The 27975-nt window shown below is 38.5% G+C and overlaps 1 protein-coding gene across 4 annotated transcripts in view; it reads left to right on the forward strand.

Annotated features, from left to right (window-relative positions):
• The first annotated feature begins 2724 nt into the window (after positions 1 to 2724).
• LOC126829656 (uncharacterized) overlaps positions 2725 to 27975 on the forward strand; it is a 35868-nt gene continuing 10617 nt past the window's right edge. For 2 of the 4 annotated variants that reach the window (XM_056102446.1, XM_056102442.1), the window contains exons 1-3: positions 4678 to 6060; positions 6385 to 6431; positions 7208 to 7350. In XM_056102446.1, the coding sequence (XP_055958421.1) occupies positions 4805 to 6060; positions 6385 to 6431; positions 7208 to 7350 (1446 nt within the window). In that variant the 5' untranslated portion in view covers positions 4678 to 4804. The other 2 variants (XM_056102443.1, XM_056102444.1) reach the window with 2 other exon arrangements.

Genomic DNA, 27975 nt, shown 5'->3' on the forward strand with positions numbered 1-27975 from the left:
GCCGGTCTTTTCGCAAGCAAATGTTAATATTTTACAAATCTAATAGACCAAGAAGAATGCCCCAAATCTGATAGATCAAGAAGAATGCCCCTATGACAAGCGCAAAAAATGTAGAAATCAATTTTTTTTAATTTGGGTTTTGTCTTTGCGCCATTTCGATTTAAACTGAAAAAGCGAGTAAAATTAAGCAATTTACAACCCATTCTGGCTTTTCATATTTTAAAATATTTCGATTTAATGTTCATAAACTTGTAGCATCTATCTATACGAAGACAATCTATATCGAAATTAGTTTGTAATATGAGCGGTTGCCGAGAAATGTGCATTTTGCACGTATCATTTTCACGTTATTTTGCTTGTAAAAGAGCCAATTGTTATTGGATCTTCACAAAAGTGACACCATTCGATGCATAAAGCAAATGTGCATTATATCAATTTGAGCAGAATTAAAAATTGACATTGGAAGTGACGCCATGTTTTCAAAAAGTGTATTTTTGGCTTTCAAAACATATATTTTATTCATTTGAGTGCAATTTATGTGTTTAAAATTATGATATTTAATTCGATTCAAAAACTAGAATGAAACCATGCCGTCATATAGATATCACAAAATGGTTTCTAAATTGTTCAGTTGTGTGAAGAAATAGCCGATTTTCTGCAAGTCACTTTTAACAGTTTTGGGTCCATAAAAGTGTTAATTATTATTTGATTTTCATAAACGTTTTAAAATTTGATGCCTAATGCCATTTGTGATTTCACAAAACTAATTTCAAAAATTTATTTTTACTGAAAATGACAAATTTTTACAAAAACTGTATTTTTAGCCTTCAAAACAAATATCTTCTTCAAATGAGTGTTATTCAATATTCCTTTAAAATTATGATATTTCATCCAACATATAGAATGATTTAATAAGATACTATGGATATCAACAAATTGCTTCAAACTTCTTCCGTTACTGAGAAATAACCAATTTTGTCAGGGTCACTTTTTAAAATTTAGTAACAAATTTTGTCAGGAATACTTTTTTAACATATGTAACACATGGTAATAAATGGAATTGATGTTGCTGGATTTGGTTTATTCTGCGTCCATTTTATAACACGTGTGCAATGCTTATGTGGAAATCTGTCATTGGTACCGGAAGTGACATAAGTTCAAGGGTAACATGGCATCGGTGAAACCCTTCATTACTGCATCGCAGTTCTAGTTATTTAGTGATATAAATCAATGGGTGTTTACACTAGTACATGTTATTACGTCTTCATGTTCCAACTAGATAATATTCATTCCAAACATCTACTGGGTACAGATGACCACAATATAACGTAGTTTTCCCCTCTTCAGTGGCTTATGACTGAGGCCATCCATGAAACATGTCTAGTTGTTTGGATAAAAAAAATCGAGGTTGTGTGCACGTAAAAGAACCCTTGACAGTTGAAATTCTAAGTAATCATAGGTTGTAGTACTCCCAAATCCCCTTACAACGTAATTTCTTAGTTATACTATAGGCAGACAGATCTATAATATTTATTATACACAAACAGTTATAAATACAAGTTATTATAAAAGTAAAACTATTGTATAGCATACAGAACACCCAATATATACAGAATCGCCCTTTCATGTGTAACACACATGTTGACCCCCCATTTAAATAATCTGGTCTTTATTTTATAATAATCACCTTTAGGCGTAACCATGTTAACGTTATTCATGAGCTAATATATCCATTGTAATTGATTGCATTTATTACGTTTTTAAATGATAAATATATCAATATTGAACTAATAATTCGTGTTTGCAATGCCGAAGACTTGATAATATCGATTTAGAGGTTGGCGTTCTCTATACTCTGTGGTGTTTTGATTGTGGCACATATCTCATTCCATACAAGAGTTTCAGTGTTAACCATTATTCTAAGGCATTGACAATTGTCACTAGGTATACCTTAATGGAAATACAGAAATGGTCATTGCCTTATATTCCATCACTCGCACGAAATCAGTTAGGTGGCAATATCTTTTGAAAATATGAAAATGGCAGGGTGACTGGTATATTGTCTTCTGTTCAGGTGAAAACCGGTTTTGATTGTTTTCGAGCTGCCCGGCCATTTGTGAAAAACATTGGTAGGAACTTTGGAATTGAATAGAACCGTTGCTTTGAGGACGCGGAATCTAGACATATATATTTGTTCATTGTACCCCCCCCCCTTCCCTTTCGTGAAATTCTAACAAAAACATAGTTGTTAATGTAAAGAAGATGATTTTGCGTTTCGGATCATTGAGTCAAGTGGCGTGCTTTCGATTTTTAGCTTGTGCGTGGCAAGGAGTTGGGCCACATGTACATCACCGTAGGTTTTCTCCGAGTCCCCCAGTTTACCTTCCACTGCCAAATAAAATTGGCACCAAATTTAATGTTAACTGAGAATTAAGATTAATAGTATAAATATACAGTATAAGTTTACTGTGTCAGTACATCATATTTTACCAAGCAATACCACAACGTGACTTGCATAACGACTTGCATAGCACGATATAATTTTAATATATTGTTGTGTGTAGTCATGCTTAAATATTCCTACCTAAATTTCTACGCTGTACTTATTGATATGCTATTTACCCACCCGTAGCGAAATACATTTAAAAATAACCACATGTCAATTATTGCATACAATACCGACTAATATATAATTTGGCTTTTGCTGCGGGCCTGTCATTTGCTCAGCTATATGCGCAGAGACACCTTAACCCAAGGAAGTTTGTCACTGACAGCGTTCTTCAGTAAACGTACCCTTGGTTAGAATTATATTTCATCGTAGCAGCATAAAGGTGGGTAAATTCCTAATTACAGTATGTAAACCTATATTTTAAAGATGTTGTGAAATTTTAAAAATAAGGAGGCTAAAACAATTGATTGAAGCTTTGACACAAAAAATCGCAACAGGTTGATTTAATTGAGGTTATGTACAGAAGAAGGAGGGGGTAATAAAACTGGGATAATAACTTAAAACAATTTATTGGTATAAACAAATTCCATTTTAAGAACAAACAAAGTGTTAAAACTTTGCTGTTGTGAGAACACAGGGGGACTTTTAACGCCCACTCGACAAAAACTAGGTCATTTCGTGACTAACATATTATTCATTTTCATTTCAATAATTTGCTTTTGCGTATGGGTCTTTCGCAGTGGGAGGAAACTGGGGTGCCCGGAGAAAACCCTCGAGGTTGGATAAGTGACCCTACCCCTTGTCACGTTCAACCGGCGAATCGAAACCACGCCAGTTGACTCAATGAGCTAAATGATTTTGGTAACGTCAATACGGATAGAAAATTATCAGTGGGTAAAAAAATTCGCCTGCTTGGTGGAAAAGCGATGTTCTCATAGTAAAAACTACATACTAGTCGTTTTTTGCAAGTATTTCTAATTAAAATATGTTTGAGAGTTCAGTAGAGTTAAAGTTAAAACAGTCTATAGTCCATTTAAAAACATTTTTGTTGGGGATGACTCTCTCCAGATAAAGTTCCTGAATATAACAATTTAAACATTTAAAAGAATAAATCATGGTTAATATTGTGCTCTATTTTCCACGGCTAACTTAACAGGTAATTTCCGGTTCTTCTTCGATTGTTTTTTAAATAGCGTCATAAATCTTAAATGAAATATTATAAGGTATATTGAAGTTAACTTTTTCCATTTAATTTCTTACATGAGGTCTTTCCGCTTCCAGTTTAGTGCACTCAGTGACGCCATTGCTAACGGCGAAATTGGGACCGCAATCGAAATGAAATGGGGTTTAACGTCCTACTGTTCTGCTCCTATACTGGGCTAATGAAGACGGGCATACGCAATACAGTGTGTTTTCCGGTTGTTTTCCGGTATATAGTATGGCCCGGCGATAGCCCGGGCAGCGACACTATCGCCGGGCCATACTATATACCGGAAAACACCAGAAAAACACTAAATACCGGAAAACATCCTAAATACCGGAAAACACCCTAAATAGGTAACCCGGAGCCTGGTTTTGGATCAATTTTTTTTCTCTAAAATTTTGTTGATGCCTATTATGTTTTGAATGTTTTAAAAGACGCAATCAGTCTACCTCCATCATTGACCATATTTTATTTTGTATTTTAATTTTAGTTTTCAGTAAATTTCAGTAGATTTCAGTATTTCATTAGATTAAACACTGCCCTCGGAGGGCCCCATTATATGCCGGTTGCGCCGGTCTCCTGGTTCTTACCAGTAACGCTGGCATCAGGGTGGTACGAATTAGTGGAAGGCACGACTAGGCCAACTCCTCCCTAGGTAACAAAAAATCGCATCATAAAACAGCAAGTATCATCAAAAGCGAGTTAATAAATCTCTGAATAGTTCGAGTTGAAGTTCCAGGTTTAACCGCTATGTGTCCTAATCACCAAACGAAATGGATGCCAAGCAATTCTCGGACATCTGAACGTAAGGGACAAATTAAAAGAAAATGTTCAGAGTCTTCAAAGGCGTGACAGTTTTCGTTTCATTTTGGTTGGTATGTGATCCAAATTAACTTTTTGGATAGGGTCAGTTTTGATTATTTTTTTAATTTCCAGAAATAAGAATTGCAATGGTCGGTAAAACTGGAGTGGGTATAAGTAAGGTCGGAAACAGCCTGCTACAATATGAGGCGTTTGAGTCTGCCTCATTTGGAAAGTCTGTAGCATCGAAATGTGCGTTTGGCGCTAAAATATTAGAAGATGGATCCAAACTGGTGGATACACCAGGCTTATTCAATACAAGGAAATCTAATAAGGAAACTGTAACAGAAATGGTTCGCTGTATCGGTCTGACATCTCCAGGACCACACGTTTTTGTAGTTTTTACATGTAAAAATAAATTGGATTGTGGAGATGTTACGCTAGAACAGTATTTAGACCAATGTCCAGAAGAAATAAAATCAATCATAGACGAATGTAAAGGTCGTTGTGTTGCCATTAATAATTATGCCGATCCTGTAAATCTGGCAAAAGATGTCGAAGATGTGCTGAAAGTGTTTAGGGGATCCATTCAAAGTAATAATGGTAAATACTATACAGGGACCATGTATGAAGCCGCTGAAGAAATCTTTAAAGAAAAGATGCAGAAAATAGAGGAGGAGAAACATAAGAGAGAAAGGGAGCTCGATGAGAAAGAACGGAAACTCGAAGACGAAATGAAAGAAAAAACACAGAAGGTTGAGAAAGAAGCGGAAAAACAACGATTGAAGGACGAGGAAAATCAACGAAATAAACGAAAATTAGAAGAAAGGCGACTAGAGATAGAGCGAGAAAAAGAAAGAAAAAACAAAGAGATAGAAGACCGGAAAAGGAGACTTGACGAGAAGAATAAAAAAAGGAAGAAATTAGCCGTGGAGAACCATAAGAAACGTATTGATTTAGATGGGAAAATAGAAGAACAAAAAATAGGACAGAATCGGCTAGAGGGGGAACTCAAGTTCCAAACACAGGTGTTTGAAATGGTAAGAAAACAGCAGTGGATTGGAATAGAACAGCGGATAATAGAAAACCAGAGAAGAATGCGTGAGATGGTGGAACAGTATAGAAGACTCAATGAGGAGTGCAGAGAAAGGCAGAAAACGACCGTGGAAGCCCCGAAGAAACGTCTCCAAGCTGAAGCTGAAGGAAAAACGCGGGAGTTGGAGGAAAAGAACAAGGGACTTAAAGTGGAAAGGGTAGTAGAACCAATAAGGCTGCGAATAGTAGTGGTAGTTGGAACTGGGGTAGGAAGAGATGAAGTTGTAAACAGATTTCTACAGTATAACGCGTTTGTATCTGGGTGTATAGTAGATACACCCGGGTGGTTTGGAAGCGCTGCAACATCCCCAGGGCAATGGCACACAAAGGAAAAAGGGAGAAGAAACCAAAAAATGTTTCGAAGCATCAGTCTCACGTCTGATATTTTTAGAAGACGTGTGACTGGAACAGAAAAAAGTGAAGTTGTGAAATCTGGAGAAAACGGTACACCTCTATTGTCATCCATTTGTTCTAGTTTTAACTCAATTTTTACGGTCTACCAACGAAAACCGTAAGTATTTTTAACACATAAGCGGTGGGAATCATGTTACTTTCGTCGCATCAGTGACATTGGACATCTTATCACGCAAAATTTCTGATACAAAATCTTCAAATCCTAGTTGACGACTCGCTTGTTAGGAGATGAGCCCCCCTAGAATTATATTGTTTTCAACTTTATTTTGCCTGGTTCTTTAGTCCGGCTCTGATTTTACTTCTCATCGCGAATAATGCATTAAGTGTGTTAGTATAAGATACTTCCGACATTGTAGTTGCATATCTGCAAGAATTTATGCTTCACAAACACTTAATAATAATGAGTTTATATATATTTCAGTTATATCGTCCTGTTATTGTTGATGACATTAAGTTCAGTAGCATCGGGTAAGTATCTATTTATATGTCGTCTTTTGGAAGAAAACATTAAATCTGCAGTGAAAACTCTTTGATGTTAAAAGCTCTCTCAAATTATCATGAACACTCTTGACAATTGGGGTGGGTGGTCTAAGGTCTTTCTTTGAATTACGTGGCGTGGCTTCGATTTCCAGCTTGTACGTGACGAGGAATAAGGTCGCCTATCCAACCTCGTTTCCGTCTGGTCCTCCGTCTGGTCGTATTACTAAGATTAGTTCTGCCTGTCTACTAAGATTATTTAATGACCGTTGTAATGAAATGGGGTTTAACGTCCTAAAGTTCTGCACCAGCCGGCCAAATGGAGAGGGATTCCAACCATGAATGTTGTAAGCGGAGATTCGTACATTACGAATGAATATACGCTGTTCCTTGCCAGGTTCTGCTACACTGAGAAATGGGCTGGAAAATTCAGTAAACACGAGGATGAAACCGAGTCCTCGTGGCTCCCAGATTTGACCAGAAATAAATCAAACACGGGATGTTTGCTAAATCTTGGCAGCATAAGCCGAAACATAATTATGTCACTAAGGTGTTAAATCCGTGACTATCGAATGATATTGTCCGGGTTTGTGTATTCAGTAGTGATGTGTGTTATAAATAGTAACGCTTTTACACAAATATTATTTCTAACCACTTTCTATACATACTAAACATTAGTTTAGAATAATGACCATTTGTATGATTTGATGACAATAATTGTCATTACTAAACGCTATCAGCTTATCTGTGTTGTTTATCTCTTTTAGAACCACATGTTAAGTTGAACTACACCAAGAATCCAGTGATCAGTACATTACGTCAAAGGATTGATTTGGAATGGATATATGAAACTAACCATTCTCTCCAAAGTATAATTTTTACGCGTTATAGAAACACCGCCGATCCTAAGGTAAGAATGAATTATAATATAACAAAACACACTATGAGTCTCCTCAAAAGATATTTCACTCGGCTGCACTGGTCGGGAATTCTAGAGACGTTTTTATACCAGAAGGAGTTTAGTAAAGTGATTTGCAAGGTTCCGTTTAATAATGACTTAATAAAACACTGTTAACTGGTAAATATACTTTTTGGTAAATCATCAAATCGCCCGCCATGTAACCGGAAGCAATATGTCTGTTCCAATGATTTCTGATATTTATACTATTTTCAAAATGAAGTCTATGAATTAGATAAAAAAAATTTCGACCCCCATTTCAAGGTACCCGAATAAACCATTAGGCTATATTCCTCAGGTACATAGGGCCAGATATGGAACATAAGTCTGGGTCCATAACACCAACTTGGCCTCAAGTCCCATTTTGAAAGGGACTTGAGGCCAACTTGGTCTTATGTCCCTGGCCTCAAGTCCCACTTGGTCTTATGTCCCTGGCCTCATGTCCCCCGTGGGACTTAAGGCCAAAATTGTGGGACATTAGGCCAGGGACATAAGACCAAGCTCTGGGACATAAGGCGAAACGCCCATAAGTCATGCCCAGGGGGTGGGGGAGATACAATTTTTTTTTTCGCGTATCCGCGGGACCCAAAGGGACATGCCCACATAGGTATCGGGATTGTTGCCCGTGGGGCTGATTTTTAAAAAATCGAAGAGTAGTGGGACTAAAGACCACCATTCTGGCCTTAAGTCCCACAGTGTTTATTGCTTATTATAAGACTGCGTACCCACGCGAATTTGATTTCATTGCATCTATGACATCCGTTCCCGCAAGCTACATCATTTGGCTTCACAGCGAGATCTTTTAGGAACATTTCCAATTCATCAAAAAATTCTGCCTCATGAGTATTTCCCCTATATAAACATTTTTCCGAATTCCGGCTTAGTTTGAAATGCGAATGCAATTCGAAGTACTACAAAAGTTCATGACATGTCCTTTTTTGAAATCCTTGACCTTGACTTTGTTCAAGAAAAAAAAAGTTCAAAGTCATCGGAGGTCATCCAAAAATTCTACCTCCTCAATTTATTATATATATAAAATTTCGGCTAAGTCAGAAATGCAACTGCAATTCGAAGTACTACAAAAGTTCATGACATGTACTTTTTTGAAATCCTTGACCTCGACTTTGTTCAAGAAAAAAAACGTTCAAGGTCATCGGAGGTCATCCAAAAATTCTACCTCTTGAGTCTATTGCCTATATACCTTTGGGGACATAAGGCCAAATCGTGGGACTTAAGACCAAGGGACCTAAGGCCACGTGGGACTTAAGGCCAGGGACATAAAGCAATAGCCCTAACATCCACGCCCGTGGATGGACGAGGTACAAAATCGATTCAGCGTATTCCTGTGACCTTGGGGGATGTGCCCATACAGGTATCGGGCATGTCCCCCTTTTAGCTTTTTTTTAAAAATTCAAAGAGTAGTGGGACCAAAGGCCGAGCCTACAGATCCGATTTTAAGTATGTCAAAGGTCAATAACATTAATTTTATTGGAACCCTTGACCTTGACTTTGTTCAAGAAAAAAAAAGTTCAAGGTCATCTGAGGTCATCCAAAAATTCTACCTCCTCAATTTATTCTATATATAAGATTTCGGCTAAGTCCGAAATGCAACTGCAATTCGAAGTACTACAAAAGTTCATGACATGTACTTTTTTGAAATCCTTGACCTCGACTTTGTTCAAGAAAAAAAAAGTTCAAGGTCATCGGAGGTCATCCAAAAATCTACCTCTTGAGTCTATTGCCTATATACCTTTGGGGACATAAGGTCAAATCGTGGGACTTAAGACCAAGGGACCTAAGGCCATGTGGGACTTAAGGCCTGGGACATAAAGCAATAGCCCTAACAGCCACGCCCGTGGATGGACGAGGTACAAAATCAATTCAGCGTATTCCTGTGACCTTGGGGGATGTGCCCATACAGGTATCGGGCATGTCCGCCTTTTAGCTGATTTTTAAAAATTCAAAGAGTAGTGGGACCAAAGGCCAAGCCTACAGACCCGATTTTAAGTATGTCAAAGGTCAATAACATTAATTTTATTGGAACCCTTGACCTTGACTTTGTTCAAGAAAAAAAAGTTCAAGGTCATCTGAGGTCATCCAAAAATTCTACCTCCTCAATTTATTCTATATATAAGATTTCGGCTAAGTCAGAAATGCAACTGCAATTCGAAGTACTACAAAAGTTCATGACATGTACTTTTTTGAAATCCTTGACCTCGACTTTGTTCAAGAATAAAAAAGTTCAAGGTCATCGGAGGTCATCCAAAAATTCTACATTTTGAGTCTATTGTCTATATACTTTTGGGGACATAAGGCCAAATCGTGGGACTTAAGACCATGGGACCTAAGGCCACGTGGGACTTAAGGCCAGGGACATAAAGCAATAGCCCTAACAGCCACGCCCGGGGGTTGGGGAGGTACAAAATCGATTCAGCGTATTCCTGTGAACTTGGGGGATGTGCCCATACAGGTATCGGGCATGTCCCCCTTTTAGCTGATTTTTAAAAATTCAAAGAGTAGTGATACCAAAGGCCGAGTCTACAGACCCGATTTTAAGTATGTCAAAGGTCAATAACATTAACTTTATTGGCATCCTTGACCTTGAATTTGTTCAAGAAAAAAAAAGTTCAACATCATCTGAGGTCATCCAAAAATTCTACCTCTTCAATTTATTCTATATATAAGATTTCGGCTAAGTCCGAAATGCAACTGCAATTCGAAGTACTACAAAAGTTCATGACATGTACTTTTTTTAAATCCTTGACATCCACCTTGTTCAAGAAAAAAAAAGTTCAAGGTCATCTGAGGTCATCCAAAAATTCTACCTCTTGAGCTGGGTTTTTTCGACCTCTTAAAGGTCAAGGTCGACGACAAAAAAAGTTTTTATCTTTGAACTCCTTAACCTTGACTTTGTTCATGTAAAATAAAATCAAAGGTCAAAGGAGATGAAATTAAAAAATGGCGGGCCGTTGAAGATGGGAAATGATAATTGGTTCATTTAAGTGATGAATTTGACCTCAGACGACCTTGATAAATTTTTTTAGAGAATAAACCCGGGGTCAAGGATTCCGAAAATGTATATGACCTTGGCATTCGACCAATTTTAATTTTTTCAGAAATTACTGTTGCAGTCCAGGTTATTCCGAATTCAAAGTCGAAGGTACGACTGGGATCAATATTCTCTGACCCATTTCCTCAGGAAATGGGAGTTCCACAGGGAAGTATTTTATCTCCAACATTGTTTGCAATTAAAATTAATACTATCCCAGCGTGCCTTAAACCAGGTACAAACGGCGCTCTTTATGTTGATGACTTTCAGATGTGCTATGGTTCTACAGACATGCGGATAATCGAACGTAAGTTGCAGCTTTGTTTGAATTCACTTCAACAATGGGCAACCGAAAATGGATTTCGTTTTTCGAAATCCAAGACTGTCTGCATGCATTTCTGTCAGAAACGAGGTTTGCATCCAGATCCAGAACTTTATTTGGATGGCAACCGCCTTCCAGTTGTGGATGAAACCAAATTTCTGGGGCTGATATTTGATAAGAAATTATCATTTATCCCCCACATTAAAAGCCTAAAAAAGAAATGTCTGAAAGCCCTCAACATATTGAGAGTCTTATCAAATACTGACTGGGGAGCAGACCGTAAGGTCTTGCTCCGATTATATCGAGCTTTAATAAGATCAAAACTCGATTATGGGTGTATTGTGTATGGGTCTGCCCGCGAGTCTTATCTCAAAGAGCTCGACACCATACACAACCAGGGACTTAGAATCAGTTTAGGAGCATTTCGTACATCTCCAGTGGACAGTTTATACGTCGAGGCGCATGAGCCCTCATTGCACAACAGACGTGATAAACTGGCCCTGCAGTATGCTACGAAAATAGCATCACTTCCGAATCACATTTCATTTAACACCATATTTAGACCTCTTTATGAGCATTTGTATCTGGTGAAGACTAATGTTATTCCATCATTCGGTATTCGCATACAACCCCTTTTGTCTGAGGCTGGTATCAGCCTTGACAGTATTGCGAATACCCCTGTCTTTAGGACTCCACCGTGGGCTATATCTCCCCCAAAGATCGATTTCGATCTAACTCAACATAAAAAGAGAGATACTAGCTCTACGGTGTTCCAATCTCTCTTTAGAGAGTTAAGGTCTAAGTATGGTGATTATGCTCCTATTTACACAGATGGTTCTAAAGATGGTGATCGGGTAGCCTCGGCTACCGTGACGCCATCTGAGACCATTTCTGTGTGTCTTCCACCTGCTGCTTCAATATTTACAGCTGAGCTCCAGGCCATTCTTCAGGCCTTGGAGTTCATACAATCCTCTTCATCTTTAAAGTATATCATCTTTACTGATTCTCTGTCCTCGCTTCAAGCAATTAACAACAAACAGCTTGAACACCCATTAGTAGCAGATGTTTATCATCTGCTATTATCATACGAGTTCAACAGTAAAGACGTCGTCTTTTGCTGGCTCCCCAGTCACGTAGATATAAGGGGGAATGATCAAGCAGATTTTGCTGCCAAAGCTGCTTTAGATCTTCCCCAATCACCCTTTTTAATACCATATAAAGATTTTAATTCGTGTATAAATCATTTTATTTATGACCGCTGGCAACGGTCTTGGGATTTTGCAGGCACAAATAAACTTCATCACATTAAGCCTCTCCTAGGAGATTGGCCCAACTCCTATAGAACCAACAGGAGGGATGAAGTTGTTTTGTGTCGCTCTCGCATTGGTCATACTTTTTTAACTCATATTTTCATTTTGAAGCGAGAGCCTCAACCGGAATGTGTTCACTGTCATGTTCCTTTGACAGTGAAACACATCTTGATTGAGTGCAAACATCTCAAGAACATTAGATCTAAATATTACCGTTGCCAGTCAGTACGTCAGCTATTTGCTCAACCGGAGCTATATGACAAAGTGCTAACATTTTTAAAAGAGACAAACTTTTATAATCAATTTTAATTGTATATATTTAATCATGTATATCGTTTTAAATATTTATATATGTAAAAGATTTGTTACATTTATTTTTAATTAATATATTTTCTGTGATATTTGTTTTTATTTACATATATAAATTCATTTATGTGATATTGTTTTAATTTGTCTCAGATTCACCATATGTTTGGCGCAATATAGCCCGGTTGGAGCTGACGTGCCATAAAACCATATTTCATTCATTCATTCAAAGTCGAAGACATTCCCGTATACCTTGCCCTCTATATTATTCAAGCAAGAAAACTTCAAGGTCATCTTAGGTCAAACAAAACATTTTCATGCAAATATAACTTTTTTGGCCTTTATTTTTTTGTTTGACCTCTGATGACCTTGAAATTTATGGTTATTGAATAAAATGTGGTCAAGGACTACGAAAATGAACTTGATGTTATAGTTCATTTTTTTCTGACTCGTTGAGGGAAAAAAATTGACATGTTGGAGTGAAATAAAAAAAATTTCACCGGCTACCCCGGACTATCTATTCGAAGAAGTTTTGAAGAATAAAAGACGTGGCGACAAATTTATGCTAAAAAATGGCCACCTGCAAGACGCTTTACTTTGCGCGACATGCGTATCTATTATCTTTTTTAGCTTGCCGGACAGAAATTTCCTGCGTAAAAGTTCAAAATTTTCAGAAGTAGCCCGACAAGGTACGCCGTAAACTAATTTGGGCCTTAATTTGGACTACCATCTTTTTTTCCAAAATGGCTGCTCTTTTGCTGTAGCATATTTTTAAAAGGCATTTTTTTTAGGTATTTTGGGTTTTTGTGCCTCACTGTGATCTTGATGTTGCATTTGTAGCCACCATTTTTTGATATATTGAAACACTGACAATTATCTACTTAGTCAACACAATAACTTTGACCTTGACCTCTTGAACATCTTTCTACAAGGGCCTTTGCGTTTTGATCTGTGACCAAGTTAATATGAGACTGAGGTCCAAGTTCAAGGCCACATATGAAAGGTCATTGTATTTACCTTAATTTTTAATTCCGGGGTCAAAGGTCAAGGTCAAAGGGTCGAAAATTGACCTTGAAGAAGAAGTTTTAGTTTAGAGCCATTTTTCACCTATTTGACCTTGACCTAGGATCTTGAACCACATAACAATATTTGAAGGTCATCTAATGTTCTTTTGAACTGTAACCTTGAACTTGACCAAAATTCCCAACTTAATTTAGAAATTAAGTCAAACGCAAATTGGCTTGTTGTGACATCCCCTTTAAAGCTTTGGGGAAGGTCAAGATAATTTTTCGGTAGATAATTGCGTGGGTTTTAACATATCAAAAAGCCAATTGCGGGACTTGATCACAGGAGTCACAGTAAGATCAAGAACCTCATTTTTATTTTCAATTTTTTGACAATTTTTAAGTTTGACATGACCTTGACCACTGAGGTAAAAAACAAGGTCATTTTCTGGTTCGCCGTGGTCGATTTAGTGGGGGTAGCCGGAGTCTCAAAGCTGTAAAGCGTAAAATAAAAGATTTATCTCAAAAAAGCAAATGTTCAAGACAAATTAAGCTAAATTATTTTAAGTCCAAAATTTAACATGGACTCAAATTCGTGCAGACGCCATATCTCTGGAACCCTAACGAGTATCGATCTGAAATTCACGGTGTGTCGGGCTGGGACCCCCGGACGGGTGCCCTGAAAAGTTCAAGCCGATCGTCCAAATAGTTTTGCCGCTAGGGGGCCGCAAAGACAAAAATTGAAAGATTCCGTTTCAGAACTTGTTCAGCGCCCTAGTCGACCATATCCCGATAGTAGCTTTGGTGTAGATATATTTGTCAACTTCTTTATCCCGGGGGAGGGGAATTTGACACCCCAGTGGGTGCTTAGGGTATTAAGTTGGAGTTTAATCCCACGGGTCGGCTTCCCCGGACACAACCCTAGGGGCCCACAATAACCCTAATTAGCGTTTTTCGACCTCTTAAAGGTCAAGGTCCACGACAAAAAAAGTTCACATCTTTGAAATCTTTGACCTTGACTTTGTTCATGTAAAAAAAAAATCAAGGTCAAAGGAGTTGGAGTTAAAAAATGGCGAGCCGTTGAAGATGGGAAATGATATTTGGTTCATTTAAGTGATGAATTTGACCTCTGATGACCTTGATATTTTTTTTTAGAGAATAAACCCGGGGTCAGGGATTCCGAAAATGTATATGACCTTGGCATTCGACCAACTTTAATTTTTTCGGAAATTACTGTTGCAGTCCAGGTTATTCCAAATTCAAAGTCGAAGACATTCCCGTATACCTTGCCCTCTATATTATTCAAACAAGAAAACTTCAAGGTCATCTTAGGTCAAACAAAACATTTTCATGCAAATACAACTTTTTTGGCCTTTATTTTTTTTGTTTGACCTCTGATGACCTTGAAATTTATGGTCAATGAATAAAATGGGGTCAAGGACTACGAAAATGAATTTTATTGTTATAGTTCATTTTTTTCTGACTCGCTGAGGGAAAAATTTTGACATGTTGGAGTGAAATAAAAAAAAAATTCACCGGCTACCCCAGTCTATCTATTCGAAGAAGTTTTGAAGAATAAAAGACGTGGCGACAAATTTATGCTACAAAATGGCCACCTGCAAGACGCTTTACTTTGCGCAACATGCGTACCTATTATCTTTTTTAGCTTGCCGGACAGAAATTTCCTGCGTAAAAGTTCAAAATTTTCAAAAGTAGCCCGGCAAGGTACACCGTAAACTAATTTGGGCTTAAATTTGGACTACCATATTTTTTTCCAAAATGGCTGCTCTTTTGCTGTAGCATATTTTTTAAAAGGCATTTTTAATGGGTATTTTGGGTTTTTGTGCCTCACTGTGATCTTGATGTTGCATTTGTAGCCACCATTTTTTGATATATTGAAACACTGACAATTATCTACTTAGTCAACACAATAACTTTGACCTTGACCTCTTGAACATCTTTCTACAAGGGCCTTTGCGTTTTGATCTGTGACCAAGTTAATATGAGACTGAGGTCCAAGTTCAAGGTCACATATGAAAGGTCATTGTATTTACCTTAATTTTTAATTCCGGGGTCAAAGGCCTAGGTCAAGGTCAAAGGGTCGAAAATTGACCTTGAAGAAGAAGTTTTAGTTTAGAGCCATTTTTCACCTATTTGACCTTGACCTAGGATCTTGAACCACATAACAATATTTGAAGGTCGTTTAATGTTCTTTTGAACTGTAACCTTGAACTTGACCAAAATTCCCAACTTAATTTAGAAATTAAGCCAAACGCAAATTGGCTTGTTGTGACATCCCCTTTAAAGCTTTGGGGAAGGTCAAGATAACTTTTCGGTAGATAATTGCGTGGGTTTTAACATATCAAAAAGCCAATTGCGGGACTTGATCACAGCAGTCACAGTAAGGTCAAGAACCTCATTTTTATTTTCAATTTTTTGACAATTTTTAAGTTTGACATGACCTTGACCACTGAGGTAAAAAACAAGGTCATTTTCTGGTTCGCCGTGGTCGATTTAGTGGGGGTAGCCGGAGTCTCAAAGCTGTAAGGCGTAAAATAAAAGATTTATCTCAAAAAAGCAAATGTTCAAGACAAATTAAGCTAAATTATTTTAAGTCCAAAATTTAACATGGACTCAAATTCGTGCAGACGCCATATCTCTGGAACCCTAACGAGTATCGATCTGAAATTCACGGTGTGTCGGGCTGGGACCGATAGTAGCTTTGGTGTAGATATATTTGTCAACTTCTTTATCCCGGGGGAGGGGAATTTTGACACCCCAGTGGGTGCTTAGGGTATTAAGTTGGAGTTTAATCCCACGGGTCGGCTTCCCCGGACACAACCCTATGGGCCCACAATATTAAAACACATTCTATGAGTGTCTCTAATAAAATATTTACAAAGAATAACAACTACTTTACATATAACGAAGATAATATAACACTTAAGGGTCCACTGTTATAAATACAGTTTAGTATATTCACATGTTTATCCACACAGTATATTAACTAAAATGAATGGAAATATTGAACATCAACTGTTAAATTGTTACTAATACTATATACTACTCTTTATATAATTGCTATAAGACTTTAAAATTGAATAAATAAGTTACAAAAAAAATGCATAGATACAAGCTGAAATTCTGAGCACTGAACAATCGTGTGAATATCTATATACATTATTATTGGTAGCGTCAGATTTACACCATATAACCCGATTCCTGATAAAAAAAAAAACAACCCATATAATTCAAACGTCAACCCGACTATTTCAGACTTCGCGTCTTACTGTTTCACGAATTGTTCGTGCAGAGCACGGGGTCAGCAATCAAGTAACGCATTCTTGATCAAAGTAACAATTCTTTGTATACATGTAAAAGCGTGCGTGAGCTTAATCAGGGTTCATATTGGAAAACCTTTGGTGTCAAGGCGACTGCAGTTCGGTTGCTTTATAAAAATATATAACTGATATTAAACTATATAATTTACTGAGCTATATCCGTTTGAGGGTGGGTTAATCCTCTAACCTAGATGACGAGGGTGAAGATGGTGATGAAGATATATCTTGAAGGTTGATGTTGATATAGATGAGGATGTTACAGGTACGGATGTTAGTGACGGTGATGACGAGATGGAATTTGAAGGATGATGTTGTTATAGATAAGGGTGTTAGTGATGACAAGATGGATGATGATCATACGGATGTTAGTGATGATGACAAGACGGATGATGTCGTTATAGATGGGAATGATAAAGATACGGATGTTAATGGTGGTGATGTTAGTGATGATGACAAGACGGATGATGTCGTTATAGATGGGAATGATAAAGATACGGATGTTAATGGTGGTGATGACAAGATGGTTGTTAAACCGACTTGGTTACTGAATACAGGAGGACTTTGTATTGTAATGTACCTCTTGGAGATGAAGTTACATTGCTTCTATTGTAGCTGCTGCTGGTGATGATGGTGATGACGTCAGCTTTCCTAGATTTAATTTAGACCTAGATGATATACACATATATACCATCTGGACGGTGACGATGATAGTGTAAGATGACTGTATTCACTTATTTATCATCTGGACAGTGATGATGATAGAGTATGATGGTTGTATTCATGTGTAACATCTGGACAGTGATCATGATAACACCTGTACGGCGTTGATGATAAGTGTATCCATGTATAACGGTAATGAGAGAGAGAGAGAAATGGGGTTTAACGTGTTACGTGATTATTAACGTGACAAGGCGTGACCTGGCGTGACATACCGAAATACGTCAGTACTACTAGTTTTCTAATTTTCTTATTGTGTTGGTTTGGAGCCAGAGTTTCTTCATTGTCCCAATCTATTTTGTGTCTTAAGAGGGTCATTCATATGTTCTATTATGGCCGATGTGATTCGCTTATATGTACGCATTGTTCCCGATAAGGCGTTCAGTCATGAGCAAGCAGTGGCGACACCAAACGACCTCATAATGATAGTTGCTAGGTCACATTACTACTAATAGATGTCGCATTTCTACTCAATTTTTCGAAATGAAATGAAATGAGGTTTAACGTCCTACTGTTCTGCTCCGAACTGGGCTAATGAAGACGGCCATACGCCATACAGTGTGCTGCTATGAGGGAAATTTTGCCCGGACAGCGGCACTAGCGTCTACTCTTATACCGAATTCCAACTGTCAAGGGATCTTTTACGTGCACGTCAAAGTCTACACGGGACCTCTGTTTTTCGTCCCATCCGAACGACTAGACAGCTGTCCTGCATCACTGACAAGGGGGAACCATGCCGATAAATCTGGATGAACTTTCACGGCCAATGACTCATTTTTTCGAAGTTCATGCTAAACATGTAAGGCCTCAATGAAGAAGACATTTTTCGTATTAATTATAGAAATGAAATAAAATACAATTAATGTTTACTCTGAACCATGAACAAATTAAGAAATCGGATAATACATTGCCTTAATTTAGAAATTACACGATAGCACGACATTAACAAATTTAGAATTTTGAATCTAATATACGGCCATAGTCCTATTTTATATATACATGTATTACTAATCACACTGGTGTTAATACATTAATGTTGACCTTTTGTTCGTAATAGCGTGAGAAATCTTCTCCTAGAAGTAAACTGAATAGAAGTCAATATCAAATACTCTTCAATAGTGTAGTTACAACAAAACATCATACAAAGTTTATTCTATTCTATAAAACGTTGTCAATTGTCGATTATATCCACTTCAAATAAAACTAAACAAAGAATAAAACCTGTTTATGTGAGTCATCACTATGGTTATATTAATAACAAGTATAAATAATATCATATTATCCAATCAGCTTTACAGCCGTAAAAAATGGGGGAATTCCCTATACAGATAGCCACAGAGTGCATGTTAATTGTTGTGTAAATAGAAACAAAAAAAAATAGAAGAATAATTCACAGTGAGCAAATTATACAATTACTATCATGTGGTTAAACTCATACATATCGGTTAAGACCACCCCCCGCACCCAATAATTTGGCGGCAAGTACTTTTCTCTAGGTTATTGTCCCCCTGGGGTGTAGGGGGTGATAAGAATATACCCTTCGTATGTCCTGCGTGTCGTAAAAGGCGACTAAAACGATCCCCGTAATGGGGCAACGTGTTTGCCGTGCGTTGCGACCCGTGTAGGTGGAGAGTGGAATCCTGGTAATTGAGTGGGGATTTGGTTTGCGAGCCCTTTCTCTGCAACACATTACTTTGGCCCATGGTTCACCTAGACGGGAGGTCAGAGTGGCCCACTCTGATCAATCGGCTTTGGTCGTTTTTAAAAGAGACAGGATTTTATCATCAATTTAAATTGTTTATATATATATATATATAATACCACCTTCATCATCCATGTTCTCCTCTGGTGCCTTTCAAGGCATTAAAGCTCAACAGGAGAAAGGGCGACTTAATTTCAACTCCCGCAATGATGAATGCTACAATGATACATTTTCCATTGCGGAGCTTCGGGATTCGCTAAAGCGAGCTCGGGATACTGCAACTGGTCCAGATGAAATACACTACCAAATTCAAAAACATTTACCCTTTTCCACTCTCTTAATTTTACTTGATCCAACACTGCCTGCATGCATTTCTGTCAGAAACGAGTTTTGCATCCTGATCCAGAACTATTTTTGGATGACAATCGCCTTCCAGTTGTGGATGAAACCAAATTTCTGGGGCTGATATTTAATAAGAAATTATCATTTATACCCCACATTAAAAGCCTAAAAAAGAAATGTCTGAAAGCCCTCAACATATTGAGAATCTTATCAAATACTGACTGGGGAGCAGACCGTAAGGTCTTGCTCCGATTATATCGAGCTTTAATAAGATCAAAACTCGATTATGGGTGTATTGTGTATGGGTCTGCCCGCGAGTCTTATCTCAAGGAGCTCGACACCATACACAACCAGGGACTTAGAATCAGTTTAGGAGCATTTCGTACATCTCCAGTGGACAGTTTATACGTGGACAGGCATTAAAGCTCAACAGGAGAAAGGGCGACTTAATTTCAAGTCCCGCAATGATGAATGCTACAATGATACTTGTTCCATTGCAGAACTTCGTGATTCGCTAAAGCGAGCTCGGGATACTGCAACTGGTCCAGATGAAATACACCACCAAATTCTAGGAAATGGGAGTTCCTCAGGGAAGTATATTATCTCCCACTCTTATTCTATCAAAATAAATACCATGCCAACGAGCCTTAAACGTGGGGTCGACGGCTCTCTATATGTTGATGACTTTCAATCGAACGTCAGTTGCGGCTTTGCTTGAATTCTATTCAACGATGGGCAACTGACAATGGATTTCGATTTTCGAAATCCAAGACTGTGTTCAGGTTTACATCCTGATACGGAACTTACACTGGATGGAAGCTCCATTCCAGTTGTAGATGAAACGAAATTCTTGGGTTTGATATTTTATAAGAAATTATCATTTATCGTTCATATTAAAACCCTGAAGACGAAATGTCTGAAAGCCCTCAACATATTGAGAGTCTTATCAAACACTGACTGGGGAGGGGACCGCAAGGTCTTGCTCAGATTATATCGAGTTTTAATAAGATTTGAACTCGATTATGGGTGAATTGCGTATGGGTCTGCCCGCGAGTCTTATCTCAAAGAGCTCGACACCATACACAACCAAGGACTTGGAATCAGTTTAGGAGCATTTCGTACGTCTCCAGTGTACAGTTTACACGTCGAGGCTCATGCGCCCTCTTTACACATGAGCCCTGCAGTATGCTACAAAAATTGCATCTCTGCCTTGTTATATTTCATATAACACCATATTTAGACCATATCATGAACATCTGTATTTATGTTATTCCATCATTCGGTATTTGCACCTAACGCCAGTATTGCAATACCCCTTTGTTTAGTACTCCCCCCTGGACTATATCGCTTCCAAAGATCGATTTAGATCTAACGATCTAACGGTGTTTCAAACTCTTTTCGAGAGCTGAGGTCTAAATATGGTAAATATGCTCCCATTTACACAGATGGTTCCAAAGATGGTGATCGGGTAGCTTCGGCTAACGTCACACCATCTGGAATCATGTCTGACAGACTTCCACCTACTGCTTCCATATTTACTGCCGAGCTCCATCTTCAGTCATCTTCTAATTTAAAACACGTCGTATTTAATGATTCCCTGTCCTCTTTGCGAGCAATAAACAATAAACAATAAACAGTTTGTACACCCAGTTACTATCACACGAGTTTATCGGCAAGGGCATAGTCCTTTGCTAGCTCCCCAGTCATGTTGATATTAAAGGGAATGATCAAGCAGACTTAGCTGCCAAGTCTGCTGTAGATCTTCCCATATCACAACTTCCTTTACCCTATACAGATTTTAAATCTTTTATCAACCATTTTAGGATCTTGCAGACACAAATAAACTCCATCACAACAAGCCCCTCCTTGGAGATTGGCCTAGCTCCTACGGGTCTAACAGGAGAGATGAGGTTGTTTTGTGTCGCTCTCGTATTGGTCAGAGTTTTTTTTAACTCACAGTGAAGCACATTTTGCTTTAATTCAAGCATCTCAAGGATGTTAAATCGCATTTTTACCGTTGCCAGTCATTACATCACATATTTGCCCAACCGAGTTTTAGACTTTTTAAAAGAGACAGGATTTTATCATCAATTTAAATTGTTTATATATATATATATATATAATACCACCTTCATCATCCATGTTCTCCTCTGGTGCCTTTCAAGGCATTAAAGCTCAATAGGAGAAAGGGCGACTTAATTTCAACTCCCGCAATGATGAATGCTACAATGATACATTTTCCATTGCGGGGCTTCGGGATTCGCTAAAGCGAGCTCGGGATACTGCAACTGGTCCAGATGAAATACACTACCAAATTCAAAAACATTTACCCTTTTCCACTCTCTTAATTTTACTTGATCCAACACTGCCTGCATGCATTTCTGTCAGAAACGAGTTTTGCATCCTGATCCAGAACTATTTTTGGATGACAATCGCCTTCCAGTTGTGGATGAAACCAAATTTCTGGGGCTGATATTTAATAAGAAATTATCATTTATACCCCACATTAAAAGCCTAAAAAAGAAATGTCTGAAAGCCCTCAACATATTGAGAATCTTATCAAATACTGACTGGGGAGCAGACCGTAAGGTCTTGCTCCGATTATATCGAGCTTTAATAAGATCAAAACTCGATTATGGGTGTATTGTGTATGGGTCTGCCCGCGAGTCTTATCTCAAGGAGCTCGACACCATACACAACCAGGGACTTAGAATCAGTTTAGGAGCATTTCGTACATCTCCAGTGGACAGTTTATACGTGGACAGGCATTAAAGCTCAACAGGAGAAAGGGCGACTTAATTTCAAGTCCCGCAATGATGAATGCTACAATGATACTTGTTCCATTGCAGAACTTCGTGATTCGCTAAAGCGAGCTCGGGATACTGCAACTGGTCCAGATGAAATACACCACCAAATTCTAGGAAATGGGAGTTCCTCAGGGAAGTATATTATCTCCCACTCTTATTCTATCAAAATAAATACCATGCCAACGAGCCTTAAACGTGGGGTCGACGGCTCTCTATATGTTGATGACTTTCAATCGAACGTCAGTTGCGGCTTTGCTTGAATTCTATTCAACGATGAGCAACTGACAATGGATTTCGATTTTCGAAATCCAAGACTGTGTTCAGGTTTACATCCTGATACGGAACTTACACTGGATGGAAGCTCCATTCCAGTTGTAGATGAAACGAAATTCTTGGGTTTGATATTTTATAAGAAATTATCATTTATCGTTCATATTAAAACCCTGAAGACGAAATGTCTGAAAGCCCTCAACATATTGAGAGTCTTATCAAACACTGACTGGGGAGGGGACCGCAAGGTCTTGCTCAGATTATATCGAGTTTTAATAAGATTTGAACTCGATTATGGGTGAATTGCGTATGGGTCTGCCCGCGAGTCTTATCTCAAAGAGCTCGACACCATACACAACCAAGGACTTGGAATCAGTTTAGGAGCATTTCGTACGTCTCCAGTGTACAGTTTACACGTCGAGGCTCATGCGCCCTCTTTACACATGAGCCCTGCAGTATGCTACAAAAATTGCATCTCTGCCTCGTTATATTTCATATAACACCATATTTAGACCATATCATGAACATCTGTATTTATGTTATTCCATCATTCGGTATTTGCACCTAACGCCAGTATTGCAATACCCCTTTGTTTAGTACTCCCCCCTGGACTATATCGCTTCCAAAGATCGATTTAGATCTAACGATCTAACGGTGTTTCAAACTCTCTTTCGAGAGCTGAGGTCTAAATATGGTAAATATGCTCCCATTTACACAGATGGTTCCAAAGATGGTGATCGGGTAGCTTCGGCTAACGTCACACCATCTGGAATCATGTCTGACAGACTTCCACCTACTGCTTCCATATTTACTGCCGAGCTCCATCTTCAGTCATCTTCTAATTTAAAACACGTCGTATTTAATGATTCCCTGTCCTCTTTGCGAGCAATAAACAATAAACAGTTTGTACACCCAGTTACTATCACACGAGTTTATCGGCAAGGGCATAGTCCTTTGCTAGCTCCCCAGTCATGTTGATATTAAAGGGAATGATCAAGCAGACTTAGCTGCCAAGTCTGCTGTAGATCTTCCCATATCACAACTTCCTTTACCCTATACAGATTTTAAATCTTTTATCAACCATTTTAGGATCTTGCAGACACAAATAAACTCCATCACAACAAGCCCCTCCTTGGAGATTGGCCTAGCTCCTACGGGTCTAACAGGAGAGATGAGGTTGTTTTGTGTCGCTCTCGTATTGGTCAGAGTTTTTTTTAACTCACAGTGAAGCACATTTTGCTTTAATTCAAGCATCTCAAGGATGTTAAATCGCATTTTTACCGTTGCCAGTCATTACATCACATATTTGCCCAACCGAGTTTTAGACTTTTTAAAAGAGACAGGATTTTATCATCAATTTAAATTGTTTATATATATATATATATATATATATATAATACCACCTTCATCATCCATGTTCTCCTCTGGTGCCTTTCAAGGCATTAAAGCTCAATAGGAGAAAGGGCGACTTAATTTCAACTCCCGCAATGATGAATGCTACAATGATACATTTTCCATTGCGGAGCTTCGGGATTCGCTAAAGCGAGCTCGGGATACTGCAACTGGTCCAGATGAAATACACTACCAAATTCAAAAACATTTACCCTTTTCCACTCTCTTAATTTTACTTGATCCAACACTGCCTGCATGCATTTCTGTCAGAAACGAGTTTTGCATCCTGATCCAGAACTATTTTTGGATGACAATCGCCTTCCAGTTGTGGATGAAACCAAATTTCTGGGGCTGATATTTAATAAGAAATTATCATTTATACCCCACATTAAAAGCCTAAAAAAGAAATGTCTGAAAGCCCTCAACATATTGAGAATCTTATCAAATACTGACTGGGGAGCAGACCGTAAGGTCTTGCTCCGATTATATCGAGCTTTAATAAGATCAAAACTCGATTATGGGTGTATTGTGTATGGGTCTGCCCGCGAGTCTTATCTCAAGGAGCTCGACACCATACACAACCAGGGACTTAGAATCAGTTTAGGAGCATTTCGTACATCTCCAGTGGACAGTTTATACGTGGACAGGCATTAAAGCTCAACAGGAGAAAGGGCGACTTAATTTCAAGTCCCGCAATGATGAATGCTACAATGATACTTGTTCCATTGCAGAACTTCGTGATTCGCTAAAGCGAGCTCGGGATACTGCAACTGGTCCAGATGAAATACACCACCAAATTCTAGGAAATGGGAGTTCCTCAGGGAAGTATATTATCTCCCACTCTTATTCTATCAAAATAAATACCATGCCAACGAGCCTTAAACGTGGGGTCGACGGCTCTCTATATGTTGATGACTTTCAATCGAACGTCAGTTGCGGCTTTGCTTGAATTCTATTCAACGATGGGCAACTGACAATGGATTTCGATTTTCGAAATCCAAGACTGTGTTCAGGTTTACATCCTGATACGGAACTTACACTGGATGGAAGCTCCATTCCAGTTGTAGATGAAACGAAATTCTTGGGTTTGATATTTTATAAGAAATTATCATTTATCGTTCATATTAAAACCCTGAAGACGAAATGTCTGAAAGCCCTCAACATATTGAGAGTCTTATCAAACACTGACTGGGGAGGGGACCGCAAGGTCTTGCTCAGATTATATCGAGTTTTAATAAGATTTGAACTCGATTATGGGTGAATTGCGTATGGGTCTGCCCGCGAGTCTTATCTCAAAGAGCTCGACACCATACACAACCAAGGACTTGGAATCAGTTTAGGAGCATTTCGTACGTCTCCAGTGTACAGTTTACACGTCGAGGCTCATGCGCCCTCTTTACACATGAGCCCTGCAGTATGCTACAAAAATTGCATCTCTGCCTTGTTATATTTCATATAACACCATATTTAGACCATATCATGAACATCTGTATTTATGTTATTCCATCATTCGGTATTTGCACCTAACGCCAGTATTGCAATACCCCTTTGTTTAGTACTCCCCCCTGGACTATATCGCTTCCAAAGATCGATTTAGATCTAACGATATAACGGTGTTTCAAACTCTCTTTCGAGAGCTGAGGTCTAAATATGGTAAATATGCTCCCATTTACACAGATGGTTCCAAAGATGGTGATCGGGTAGCTTCGGCTAACGTCACACCATCTGGAATCATGTCTGACAGACTTCCACCTACTGCTTCCATATTTACTGCCGAGCTCCATCTTCAGTCATCTTCTAATTTAAAACACGTCGTATTTAATGATTCCCTGTCCTCTTTGCGAGCAATAAACAATAAACAGTTTGTACACCCAGTTACTATCACACGAGTTTATCGGCAAGGGCATAGTCCTTTGCTAGCTCCCCAGTCATGTTGATATTAAAGGGAATGATCAAGCAGACTTAGCTGCCAAGTCTGCTGTAGATCTTCCCATATCACAACTTCCTTTACCCTATACAGATTTTAAATCTTTTATCAACCATTTTAGGATCTTGCAGACACAAATAAACTCCATCACAACAAGCCCCTCCTTGGAGATTGGCCTAGCTCCTACGGGTCTAACAGGAGAGATGAGGTTGTTTTGTGTCGCTCTCGTATTGGTCAGAGTTTTTTTTAACTCACAGTGAAGCACATTTTGCTTTAATTCAAGCATCTCAAGGATGTTAAATCGCATTTTTACCGTTGCCAGTCATTACATCACATATTTGCCCAACCGAGTTTTAGACTTTTTAAAAGAGACAGGATTTTATCATCAATTTAAATTGTTTATATATATATATATATATATATAATACCACCTTCATCATCCATGTTCTCCTCTGGTGCCTTTCAAGGCATTAAAGCTCAATAGGAGAAAGGGCGACTTAATTTCAACTCCCGCAATGATGAATGCTACAATGATACATTTTCCATTGCGGAGCTTCGGGATTCGCTAAAGCGAGCTCGGGATACTGCAACTGGTCCAGATGAAATACACTACCAAATTCAAAAACATTTACCCTTTTCCACTCTCTTAATTTTACTTGATCCAACACTGCCTGCATGCATTTCTGTCAGAAACGAGTTTTGCATCCTGATCCAGAACTATTTTTGGATGACAATCGCCTTCCAGTTGTGGATGAAACCAAATTTCTGGGGCTGATATTTAATAAGAAATTATCATTTATACCCCACATTAAAAGCCTAAAAAAGAAATGTCTGAAAGCCCTCAACATATTGAGAATCTTATCAAATACTGACTGGGGAGCAGACCGTAAGGTCTTGCTCCGATTATATCGAGCTTTAATAAGATCAAAACTCGATTATGGGTATATTGTGTATGGGTCTGCCCGCGAGTCTTATCTCAAGGAGCTCGACACCATACACAACCAGGGACTTAGAATCAGTTTAGGAGCATTTCGTACATCTCCAGTGGACAGTTTATACGTGGACAGGCATTAAAGCTCAACAGGAGAAAGGGCGACTTAATTTCAAGTCCCGCAATGATGAATGCTACAATGATACTTGTTCCATTGCAGAACTTCGTGATTCGCTAAAGCGAGCTCGGGATACTGCAACTGGTCCAGATGAAATACACCACCAAATTCTAGGAAATGGGAGTTCCTCAGGGAAGTATATTATCTCCCACTCTTATTCTATCAAAATAAATACCATGCCAACGAGCCTTAAACGTGGGGTCGACGGCTCTCTATATGTTGATGACTTTCAATCGAACGTCAGTTGCGGCTTTGCTTGAATTCTATTCAACGATGGGCAACTGACAATGGATTTCGATTTTCGAAATCCAAGACTGTGTTCAGGTTTACATCCTGATACGGAACTTACACTGGATGGAAGCTCCATTCCAGTTGTAGATGAAACGAAATTCTTGGGTTTGATATTTTATAAGAAATTATCATTTATCGTTCATATTAAAACCCTGAAGACGAAATGTCTGAAAGCCCTCAACATATTGAGAGTCTTATCAAACACTGACTGGGGAGGGGACCGCAAGGTCTTGCTCAGATTATATCGAGTTTTAATAAGATTTGAACTCGATTATGGGTGAATTGCGTATGGGTCTGCCCGCGAGTCTTATCTCAAAGAGCTCGACACCATACACAACCAAGGACTTGGAATCAGTTTAGGAGCATTTCGTACGTCTCCAGTGTACAGTTTACACGTCGAGGCTCATGCGCCCTCTTTACACATGAGCCCTGCAGTATGCTACAAAAATTGCATCTCTGCCTCGTTATATTTCATATAACACCATATTTAGACCATATCATGAACATCTGTATTTATGTTATTCCATCATTCGGTATTTGCACCTAACGCCAGTATTGCAATACCCCTTTGTTTAGTACTCCCCCCTGGACTATATCGCTTCCAAAGATCGATTTAGATCTAACGATCTAACGGTGTTTCAAACTCTCTTTCGAGAGCTGAGGTCTAAATATGGTAAATATGCTCCCA

This window comes from Patella vulgata, chromosome 1 (genome assembly GCF_932274485.2).
Source record: "Patella vulgata chromosome 1, xgPatVulg1.2, whole genome shotgun sequence".
NCBI classification, from domain to species: domain Eukaryota; kingdom Metazoa; phylum Mollusca; class Gastropoda; family Patellidae; genus Patella; species Patella vulgata.